This window comes from Myxocyprinus asiaticus, chromosome 31 (genome assembly GCF_019703515.2).
Source record: "Myxocyprinus asiaticus isolate MX2 ecotype Aquarium Trade chromosome 31, UBuf_Myxa_2, whole genome shotgun sequence".
In the NCBI taxonomy this organism is placed as follows: domain Eukaryota; kingdom Metazoa; phylum Chordata; class Actinopteri; order Cypriniformes; family Catostomidae; genus Myxocyprinus; species Myxocyprinus asiaticus.
The window spans coordinates 19,029,009-19,041,649 of NC_059374.1; the positions used below are offsets into that span (position 1 = coordinate 19,029,009).

Here is a 12,641-nt window from a genome sequence, read left to right on the forward strand (position 1 = left end):
CAAATATTTTGGGGGACCACTGTACTGTATACAGTATATCAGCATTGCATTGGCCATAGGCCACCATGCTCTCTCAGTATCTGTATTGGGATTAGCCTTTAAAAAACCCATATTGTTCAACCACAAGGTTTTATACAGGAAAGTGCATTTATTAAAGGGACAATCTGCAATTGTCAGCAGCTTTTTACTGGCGCTATAATACACAGTTCTGCTGTAAACAATATCTAAGCACTCATTGAAACTGGAAACACCACCCATATGTTCACACACTCAAGGGTAATTCAGAGTCAGTGTACCCTTTAAGCATTAAAGGCTTGCCATATTATAGATTCTTGTTTCATTAAGTTTAATGCTTCATGTACTGTGCATTGAGACAGCATTTATGCACTTTTTCTAATAACTTCATGGTGTAGCAGAACAGTAGCAATATTACAATTGCCAGCTGCTGCTTGAGGTATTTTGCTGAGCAAATTGGGCAAGGAAAACAGATGAAACAGAATTTCATGGTCATTTGCATGCCATCAACTTAGCTCTATCATGCAAACACATATGAACCTCCAGTAATGGTTGAGTTTTTGAATAGATCAGTACTCTTCAACCTTTTCAGGCCAAGGACATCTTGGTGGATAGGGAGACAGAGCAGAGACCCCATGTTACATGTATACAATTCAGAGTTGCATTTTAAGCTTGGCCTATAATAAAGTATTTAGGAGCTTATTAATGTATGTACATACTTTTTATGATGCTTACATTGCAAAGCCATTAAAATAAACATTATTGATTGAGATATATACTTGCACATTACATTTTAATTTGAACACATTTAGCTGAACTTTAGATTTTTAAGGAGCCCATAAATTGGCTTGACAAGCATTTTTCTGTCCTGTGTACATATATTTCCCCTTTTAAACAGAATGTTTGGGTGGGATATATCAAAGGGCTCATCTCTTTTTTTTATTTCTTAAAAAAACAAACAAAAAAAACAGCCAACTGGCTTTAGTTACATTATAGTCATGAATCATGATTTGCCACTTGCTGATTGATTGCAGGGGGAGGGGCATTCTCAATCTAGAGAGGATCTGATTGGACAAAAAAATCTATTGGCTGAGTATATTGAACTCTTGTATTCTTTCTCAGGAAGAAGATGCCATTTCACCATGTGACGGCAGGACTTCTGTACAAAGGGAACTACTTGAGTCGCTCTCTGTCTGACCACAGCAATAGCGAGCAGCTTGCCAGCATCTCTGTGGAGGAACTAGATGGTGAGCACCGATGTTACATGACACAAAAGCACACGCAAAATTTTTAACTATCTGTAATGAGGATGTCTTAATATTCCAATTCAATATTCAGGAGTTGCACACACTTTATAATCACTTTCAACAAATAACAAACATTGTAAAGTGGTAATGTACGCTGATTTGTATACACACTGATGAGCCAAAACATTATGAACACTCACAGGTGAAGCGAATAACGTTGATCATCTCCTAACAAGGCCACATGACAAGGTCTGGGTAGATTAGATGGTAAGCAAACAATCAGTTCTCGTAGTTAACGTGTTGAATGTAGGAGAAATGTGCAGGAGTAAAGACCTGAGCAACTTTGACAAGGGCCAAATTGTTATGGCCAGACGGCTGGGCCAGAGCATCTCTGAAACGGCAAGGCTTGTGGGGTGCTATGGTGAGTGGTGAGTGGCTATAGCAGTGGTGAGTACCTACCGACAGTGGTCCGAGGAGGGACAAACCACAAACCGGCGAAATGGTGTTGGGCCCCATGGCTCACTGATGCGCAAGGGCAACGAAGGCTATCCTGTATGGTCCGAACCGACATAAGGCCTACTGTGGCACAAGTCACAGAAAATTGTAATGATGGTTACAGGAGGAATGTGTCACAACACACAGTGCATCATACCCTACTGCATATGGGGCTGTGTAGCCGCAGACCGGTCAGAGTACCCATGATGACCCCTGTCCACTGTCGAAAGTGCCTACAATGGGCACGCAAGCGTCTGAACTGGACTTTGGAGCAGTGGAAGAAGTCCCGTTTTCCTTTACATCACATGGATGACTGTGTACATGTGCGCCATTTACCTGGGGAAGTGATGGCACCAGGATGCACTGTGGGAAGACGACAAGACAGTGTGGCCTCTTTCAACAGGATAATGGAGGACCAACAGCATTTTAGGCAGATGGTCATAATGTTTTGGCTCATCAGTGTACAGTATATATATATATATATATATATATATATATATATATATATATATATATATATATACATACAGTACATATATGCAGTATATACTGTATATATTGCAGTGCAAACTTCTTAGGCATTTCTCAAAAACATTTGTTTTAAGATGATAATTTTATATATTCTGCTTTAGTGTGTCAATAGAAGAGGAGAATTGGTGCTGTTTTAAGGTATAAGGTGGTCACACCAAATATTAATTCTACGTCCACACTAATACGTTTTTGTTTTTAAAATGCATCTTTTTCTCTACATTATGGCCTATTTTCAACACTGAGATGGCATTTTTGTCAGCGAAAACTGAGCTTTTTGAAAACTCTCCCCCAAGTGGATAAATTTGAAAGCGCAGTCTTCGCGTTGTAGTGTGGACGGAGAAGACGAAGATATCTGAAAACCATGAGGTATTTGTTGTCATGTGACGCAGTCATGTGATCCATTCAACCCAAAACAATCAAGATGGCAGACCACATTGTAGCGGCGTTATTGTGCCTGTTATTCACTTTGAGAGCATTGTTAAAGATACAGTTGAAGTCAGAAGTTTACATACACTTAGGTTGAAGTCATTAAAACTAATTTTTTAAGCACTCTGCAGATTTCATATTAGCAAACTATAGTTTTAGCAAGTCATTTAGGACATCTACTTTGTGCATGACACAAGTAATTTTTCCAACAATTGTTTACAGACAGATTGTTTCACGTTTAATTGACTATATCACAATTCCAGTGGGTCAGAAGTTTACATACATTAAGTTAACTGTGCCTTTAAGCAGCTTGGAAAATTCCAGAAAATGATGTCAAGCCTTTAGACAATTAGCCAATTAGCTTCTGACAGGAGGTGTACTGAATTGGAAGTGTACCTGTGGATGTATTTTAAGGCCTACTTTCAAATTCAGTGCCTCTTTGCTTGACATCATGGGAAAATCTAAATAAAATAGCCAAGACCTCAGAAAAAAATTGTGGACCTCCACAAGTCTGGTTCATCCTTGGGAGCAATTTACAAATGCCTGAAGGTACCACGTTCATCTGTACAAACAATAGTATGCAAGTATAAACACCATGGGACGACGCAGCCATCATACTGCTCAGGAAGGAGTTCCTTTTTTTTCTGCTAGAGATGAACATAGTTTGGTGCGTAAAGTGAAAATCAATCCCAGAACAACAGCAAAGGACCTTGTGAAGATGCTGGAGGAAACAGGTAGACAAGTATCTATATCCACAGTAAAACGAGTCCTATTTCGACATAACCTGAAAGGCTGCTCAGAAAGGAAGATGCCACTGCTCCAAAACCACAATAAAAAAGCCAGACTACAGTCTGCAAGTGCACATGGGGACAAAGATCTTACTTCTTGGAAAAATGTCCTCTGATCTGATGAAACAAATATGTAACTGTTTGGCCATAATGACCATCATTATGTTTTTGAGGAAAAAGGGTAAGGCTTGCAAGCCGAAGAACACCATCCCAACCGTGAAGCATGGGGATGGCAGCATCATGTTGTGGGAGTGCTTTGCTGCAGGAGGTACTGGTGCACTTCACAAAATAGATGGCATCATGAGGAAGGAAAATTATGTGGATATATTGAAGCAACATCTCAAGACATCAGCCAGGAAGTTAAAGCTCGGTCACAAATGGGTCTTCCAAATGGACAATGACCCCAAGCATACCTCCAAAGTTGTGGCAAAATGGCTTAAGGACAACAAAGTCAAGGTACTGGAGTAGCCATCACAAAGCCCTGACCTCAATCCCAAAAGCGTGGACTCAGTTACACCAGTTCTGTCTGGAGGAATGGGCCAAAATTCCAGCAACTTATTGTGAGAAGCTTGTAGAGGCTACCCAAAAAGTTTGACCCAATTTAAACAATTTAAAGGCAATGCTACCAAATACTAACAAATTGTATGTAAACATCTGGCCCACTGGGAATGTGATGAAAGAAATAAAAGCTGAAATAAATCATTATCTCTACTATTATTCTGACATTTCATATTCTTAAAATAAAGTAGTGATCCTAACTGACCTAAGACAGAGAATGTTTTCTACGATTAAATGTCAGGAATTGTGAAAAACTGAGTTTAAATGTATTTGGCTAAGGTGTATGTAAACTAATGACTTCAACTGTAAATGTTACTTTGTACAGCCTTCACAATCCATTCCTTTAAAGGCGACGCAAAGTTTTCTCGGAATTGCTGTCCAGTGACGAATCACGAGGACAATTACATTTCAGCTCGTACATGGAACAGTGAACAATAAATGTTGTCATTTATATAAGACAACCAAAGACTTCTTTACACAACTTATCAGTATGTGATTTCATACAACAAATAAAAAACATTAAAACGTATACTTTAAACACATCAATGCATGTACAGATGAGACAGAAACATTTACTGAATCGTAAACTGTATGCCACACTGGCTGATAAATGACCAAAATCACCAACAGTATTAGGTGAGAATAAACAAAATAAGGTGAATATTAGGTGAGAAGGAGAACAAAGAGGCATATAAATATACACATAAATATTTAGTATGATGATGCTGATAAGTCATCCCAACCAGTTGTGAATGTTATATTACGCTTTGTTGAATATATTCATACATACAACAATAACATATGCTTCACTTACGTTTTACCATCTGAGTATAATTAATAACTTATAGTGAAAAGCTTTCCTTGACATCATCATGGCGAAGATACATGATTGCTCTGGTAGGCGGGGTGTCTGCTTCTGAATGTGATGAACTCTGGGAAACGCTTAGCCTGAAAGAGTGCTACGGAGCGGTATTTGGGCCAGTGTGGATTTAGTGTGGGTTAAGTGCACTGAGCTTTGGCATGTTTCAGACATGGGACAGTCTTGAACACTTACTCGGTGCTGTGTGCACATGAACTAAAGTATCAAGACCACAAGTGTGGGCCACTTGTGGTCTTGATACTTCACCGTTTGCAGATACCAGACAAGTGAATGGGGAGAGCCGTAAACTGACACCTACCTGTCACAAAATCGTCTTTGACTTCCCTTATAAAACAGCAATTTTATTGTAGTAAACTCCACACATAGTTCACTCCTAAAGGATTGTTTAGTGTAAAACATGTGGAATATTTGCGGACAGGCAGTCAGTTCATAAAGTGATGAACTGTTTCCTCGCAAAAGCAGTTTATTCAGCTTCAGGAAGCATCTCCTCCATAGACATCCATTAAAAAAGAATGGCATCTTGTCTCCTTGCCAGTGTACTGCCTATAGAATGTATGGGACCGCAGCGTAATGATATTTTAGGCTAAGCTTGTAGGCTCCTTTGGTAGAAGGGCTCTGTGTGCCGCTAGGGGATTTAAGAGTTTTCATTCGTTTCAGTGTGGACAAGCAACTTTCGGAAAACATTTGAAAACGGCAGTGTGGACATACAGCGTTTCGAAAACGAAAATGTGTTTTCAAATTTATCCGGATTAATGCAGACATAGCCTTAGTTTTTTTATGTTTACTGCACTTTGTATGAAGTTAATTGGTAAATAAAAATTATTCATGGCATTATTTTTGAAAACATCCTCACTATACATCTTTTTTTTTTTTTTATAACTTCCTAAAACTTTTGCACAGCACTGTATATTACTTATATGCATAGCAACCAACTATCAACTTTACATGTCAGAATCTTCTTGCGGAAGGATAGTACTTAATGAATTTACTTAATAAAAAAAACATTAATAGAACTTAAATTATTGCTAATGTATTGCATTATATAATGCTTAACAGATAATGTACACTTACTGAGCACTTTATTAGGAACACTATGGTCCTAATAAAGTGCTTGTCTTCTGCTGTTGTAGCCCATCCGCATCATGGTTCAATGTGTTGTACATTCTAAGATGCTATTCTGCTCACTACAATTGTACAGAGGGGTTATCTGAGTTACTGTAGCCTTTCTATTAGCTCGAATCCATTAATCTCTCTCATCAACAAGGCATTTCCATTCGCAGAACTGCTGCTCACTGGATGTTTTTTGTTTTTGGCACCATTCTGAGTAAACTCTAGAGACTGTTGTGTGTGAAAATCCCAGAAGATCAGCAGTTACAGAAATACTCAAACCAACCCATCTGGCACCAACAATCATACCATGGTTGAAATTAATGAGATCAAATTTTTTCCCCATTCTGATGGTTGATGTGAACATTAACTGAAGCTCCTGACCCATATCTGCATGATTGTATGCATTGCACTGCTGCCACATGATTGGCTGATTAGATAATCGCATGAATAAGTAGGTGTACAGGTGTTCCTAATAAAGTTCTCAGTGAGTGTGGATTCCAATTGTTAGAACTGTAGTTTAACTTTATCTATGTAAATTCATGTTTGAATGTATATGAATTACTGATCCATTAAGCATCATGTAATGTTTCTTAATGAGTTATTAGTGACAATTTTTATAAAGTGATTTTGGTGTTCTTATGTAAATCAGGGATTAAAACATAAATCAAGAATCAACAGTTGCATAGAAAAAAAAACAAAAAACATTTAAGCAAAGCGCATCCCCCAACACATTTCAGCTTGTATAATACAATTAAGAATCAGGGGTTGAGATAAGCATAGTGCTATTCGATTACTTCTGCCTTTGTCAGCACAGAACGGCTCATGAAGGAAAATGCATCAGTGCCTTGAGGCCTGAAAATGTATGTTTAAAGGACATATCAACGCCCTGGGGCATTTGCAGATACAGTATACAGAGCTGTACAAGTCATTGTATATTGTTGGTTTTGCGTTAATATCAATAAGAATCCAATCGGCAACAACTACTGGAAGTCTGCTGATGTACATTGATCTGTATCAGGAGGTCAGCAATTATTCTGTTGCACCTCAATCACTGACAGGGCCGGAGTGGGATTTATATTCATGTTCTCTATTCAGCTAATAGTATCCGTTTGCGCTGGTCTTCCTTGATTTTTCAAGGAAGACCCTGCTGTCAAGGGAAGCGTCCGTGTAACGGCGCAACGTTTCATCTTAACGCCAGTGTTTCATCTCTTACAGCCCACTCTCTAATTTGTTTGGGTGTGAGATGATAAAATAAGGTAGAGACTGCATCCGCTATAATACGGAACACAATTCTGATCCCATATATAAAGGATGATACGGACATTTGGCAACTGTTATGCGACACATGACTGAAAGTTTTTTAATCAACAAGTGGACCTGCTGGCCCAGTTAATGAGCCGGCCAACTGGGAATTCTCCTGGCCCTCCCGATTGAACCTGATCAAAGAGATACTGTTTTGTAAGTCCCCAGCACTGCACATTTTGGAAGTCTTCTGTATTTAACACTCCTGATTCAACACGTCTGCTCATTAGTAGAGGCTCCGAGACCTGAACTGGCTGTGTCAGATAAGTGAGACATCCAAAATGTGCAGTGCTTGGGTGTAGAGAGTACTGACTCAAAGGCGGGGAAAAGAAGACATGTATAGAAAGATTTCTGAAACTCCTCTACTGTTAAAATGCATGAAAAAGCAGAAAAAATGAAATTGAATCTGAATTTGAAATGCCAGCAAAATGTTTCTGCATCAAGGTTTTGCAGATGCTACAGTTAGAGGAAGACCTGATTTGCTTATAAATTACTGGCCATATATTCAACACATTCTCACTACCAATGCATCAAATACTGCAGCTTGTACAAGAACCCTGCACATCACTATATAGATGCAACAAGCGCCCCTAGGTGTCTTTTAGCAACAATAAACTGATATTTTTATGATCATATTCTCAAAACATCTTGGGTCCCAAGACATCCTGACTAAATTGTGTCCAAGCTTGTAATGTTGTATGTTTATTTCTAAAGAAAGCTGTATTATTGATTTCACATTTAATTCTGTGCATTTAATCTCGTTTCTGTATCTGAAAAAGTAGGAGAGGTAATATGTTGGGATTTAATATTCTCTTTGAACTCAGCAACATTTATTGGTTCACACATAGTGGTTAATGTTTAATCAGTTGTTTTCTGTAGAAGTTGTTGTGGCATTGTGTTTGTGTTTAGTTCTTTTTCTTTGTGGTGGGCTGACTAAAATATGAACCTCACCTACATAAACATTCATCAGAGATACTTCCTGTCATTACATTTAACCTGCTAGCACATTTCATGTTTCTGTTTTAGACAGCCCACCGAAAAGAAAACTGAAACACGTCACTTTAGCACAGGGGCGGGTTTATGATTTCTGAGGCCCCAAGCAATCCGGGGCCCCATTTAGAAAAGTTTGCTTAAAAAATTACATTAAATTGATTTGAAATCATAATTTTAAATTCATCCTATCAGCCATTGTAGCCAAGTACATTAAAAATGTTAAATGAAATACAATTCTAGTTCAAGATAATTAATGGATGTTTTCCAGTTTTTTTTTTCAACAATACAGTGATAAAAAAGCAATATATTAGGGTGACCATATTTTGGTTTTCCATATTTATTTATTTTTCGCAGGGGGTGGGGGTTGAATTGGGTGGGGTGGAATAATAGGGTTCAAAACAGTGTTACTATGAATGCAAACTTTAATACAGTGAAAAAGACACTCTATTAGCATAACATAAATATATATAAATAAATAAACATTTCCAACATTCGTTTGAATGTCCATGTACTAAAATAAAATATTTGATGCCATGAGTGTACCTTCATTTACTATTACTATTATTTTGAATGGCCATGGAAAATTAAGCAATGTGATAACAATTTTACCTGGTTGCAAAAAGTAGTCCGTTAATTTACCTGATGAACTTTCACCTTTTGCTGACCCTTCATGCTTTGCAGAGCTAATGTGTGCTTCTAAATCACTTGCACTTTTATTAGCAACTGACACAAAAGTGCCAGCTTTACATGTCAAACATTCTGCTTCCCACGGATCTCGACCTGGACAAAAGCATGGGAATTTTTTTGTAAATTCTTCTGTAAATTTGCACTTTCGTTTGGGCATTGTTTCCACTCAGCTGTCATTTGCTGCTGCTGTCAAGCAACTGTTTGATGCCAAACACAACAGCGCTTTGCGTGTTTGTGGAGAGATTGACAGGCAGGAATTTGGCCAATAGTTGCTGCAAGCCTCTTATAATCGACCAATTGATGTGGGAGAAGGCGGGACTTACAAAGATGGGTTAAAGCAATGCAAATATGTGTGCACACACAATGAAGTATTAGACCAGATGCACATCATAATGCAACTAAAGCCGAATCCCGGCCAGACGCTTTTTTAATATCTGAAAAAGAGGACATGTCCGGGAAAAAGAGGACGTATGGTCACCCTAAAATATTTACCTGCATATATTTTTACAAAACACTTTTTTGTTTGTGAACAGGGTGTGCAAATCCTATTACTTCACTCACTAACATTTTGGAATTCAGTTGTTATTTATTATTATTATAACCCAACAATTATTAATATTTTAATCATAGGCAATTAGCATCGTAGGCAACATTTTACAAGGCATGGCAGCCCCTCAGCACACTAGAGCAGAAGGGAAAATAAACATTGCCGTTTATCAAGCGCTGAAACTTTGCTTGGTGCCGAATAATCTGGAATAATGTTAAACATTGTAACAGTCACCTCTTTGCAACCTGAACTTGTTCAAAACGTTAAATCTTTGTGACACCTGCGCTAAAAACAATCTAGACACAGCGCAATGAATGCAACAGAACGCAGGTGTCTCGACATACGTTTTTGAGACCTGAAGTTATTTTAACTTGACATGGAGTCTAAAAATGTGCCGGTCCTGTGTGAAACACTGAAGAAACAGCGAGACGCGGTGCAGCAGTCAAGGACGTTTGTCCATCGCATGTTTACATAGGAAACAATGGAAAAACAGAGCAGATGCACACAAAAATGCGTTTGGTGTGAATGGCCCCTAACTCATGGGCGAAACAAGTTCGGAAGTCCTGTATATTTTTTCATAAATTACAAACCCGAACCCAAAGTCCTACTTGAAAAACTTACCCGAACCTGGCATACCTCTAACCGCTCTTAGATTGCGGACAAGAATGTATTCGCATGTGCACCCAGCACATCATGTCAATCCTCAAGTGGATTTTGCGGAGCTTTCCAACCTGGGTGTGGGAGCCCCCCGACGTCCGGGGCTCCACGCAATTGCGTTAGCAGAGCAAAATGTCTTCAGAAAACAACACATTAAACATTAAATGGATGAGAGAATTGATCAAAAATGACAATTCTCTCATCATTTACTCACCCTCATGCCATCTCAGATGTGTATGACTTTCCTTCTTCTGCTGAACACAAAGATTTTTAGAAAAATATCTCAGCTCTGTAGGTCCTTTCAATGCAAGTAAATGGTGGAAACTTTTGAAGGTTCAAAAAGCAAGTAAAGGCAGCATAAAAGTAATCCATTTGACATATGCTAAGAAGCGATATGATAGGTGTGGGTGGGAAACAGATCAATATTTAGGTCCTTTTTCCCCCCAATAAATTATCTTCCTTCCCAGTAGGTGGCGATATGCACAAAGAATGTGAATCGGCAAAAACAAAAGAAAAATGAAAGTGAAAGTGGAGATTTATAGTAAAAAAGGACTCCAAAATTAATCTGTTTCTCAGAAAAGCCTAGTTTTTTTTGTAAACAATTAAAAATGCTATCTCCCCTGACTACCTCCGAAATCACAATTAAACCCCAGATTGTATTGCGTCATGCAATGTTTTTGCATTGAATGTGGAGTGTGGACAGACACATTACTTGTCGCTTGAAAGTTGCCGCTGTAACGAAACCACTGGACTTGGTGGTTTAGAATCCATTTGCAAAATTTTATTAAAAACAGGTAAAGATACAATCAAAAATCCAAAAGAGTAGTCACACAACAGGCTGGGGTCAAACAGTCAGAATAAATCAGCAAACAAATCCAAAATGACAGGCAAGTTGCAAAACCAGGCAAGAGATCAGTATCACAAAAGGACATAACAAAGAGTAAAGCTCAGAATTGCAGGATGATCAGCAAGACTTCACAAAGCATAAATGAATCACATAGCCTTTTATACAGATCCGAACAGGAAGACAGGTGAATTGAATTAGGGTTCCCTCTGGTGGGCTGGAGGGGAAACTGCAGCCTCAGATGTCACAGAATCCCCCCCTCTAGGAGCGCCTTCTGGCGTGACTCTTCTCCTAGGCCTACCCCTAGGCCTAGGAGCTGGATAATCAGAATAGTCTTTGTGGAAGTCCTGAATCAATGAGGGGTCCAAGACATCATGAGCTGGGACCCATGATCTCTCTTCTGGTCCATATCCCTCTCAATCTACCAAGTAGAAGATCTGCCGCCCATGACGTCTGGAATTCAGAATTTCCTTTACCAAATATACAGAGTTGCCATTGATCTCCAAGGGAGGTGGTCACATGCTATGGCTCAGGTGCAGTGGATGGCCGAGCTGGTTTCAGAAGGGACACATGGAAGGATGGAGAGATACTATAATTAGTAGGAAGTTCTAGTCGGTAAGTCACTGAATTAATTTGTCTTAGAATTTTAAAGGGACCTACATACCTGGGCTCAGTTTCTTGGATAGGAGGCGAAGCTGTAGGTCCCTAGTCAACAACCACACCATTTGACTAGGTTGAAAGTCAGAATGTGGCCTTCTGTGATTTGCTTGGACTCTTTGCCTTCTGATGGCTCTCTGCAGATGCACATGAGAAGAGTCCCAAGTTGCCTCACTCCTTTGCATCCAATCATCCATCGCAGGTACCTCTGATGGTTCTCCAGACCAGGAAAAAACAGGTTGCTAGTAACCTAGTGTGCATTGAAAGGGAGTGAGCCCCATAGATGAGTGAGTCAATGAGTTTTGTGCATATACAGCCCATGGTAGAAATCTGCTCCACTGATTTTGTTCCGTTGCGGTAGGAACGCAGGAATCTTCTGACCTCTTGGTTAATTCTTTCCATTTGACCATTTGACTGTGGATGATAACCTGAAATAAGACTCACATTAATATTAAGCTGCTGACAGGATGCACGCCAGAGTCTTGAGGTAAACTGAGACCCTCTATCAGAGACCACATCCTCAGGTAATCCATAGATCCTAAATACCTGATGAAACAGAGCCTCTGCCTTGGGTAAGCCTTTCATTGGTACCAGTCTGTATGCCTTAGGAAACCTGTAATTGATAGCCATAATAATGGTGTAAACGTTAGAAGGATGGAGGTCAGTAATAAAATCAACAGCAATGTGAGACCAGGGTCGATGTGGCACAGGGAGAGGTTCCAAAAGGCCTGCTGGAAGTTGCCCTTGACTGCGTGACCGAGCACAAGTAGGACAGCCCTGAACATAATTGGTAACATCTTGATTGACACTTGGCCACCAAAAGGTATTTCTAACCAGATTAACAATCCCATGAATGTCTGGGTAACTGGAACAGAGAGGAGTGTGCACCCACTGGATGACCTGT

At 39.3% G+C, this 12,641-nt stretch overlaps 1 protein-coding gene across 2 annotated transcripts in view; it reads left to right on the forward strand.

Annotated features, from left to right (window-relative positions):
* Nucleotides 1-12,641, forward strand: part of LOC127422350 (calcium-binding protein 8-like) — a 138,174-nt gene that overhangs the window by 17,921 nt on the left and 107,612 nt on the right. For both annotated transcript variants that reach the window (XR_007894153.1, XM_051665808.1), the window contains exon 2: nucleotides 1,138-1,262. Coding sequence is in view for 1 of the 2 variants with exons in the window: in XM_051665808.1 (XP_051521768.1) it covers nucleotides 1,138-1,262 (125 nt within the window). In the remaining variant the exon portion in view is untranslated. The remainder of the gene's footprint in view (nucleotides 1-1,137; nucleotides 1,263-12,641) is intronic.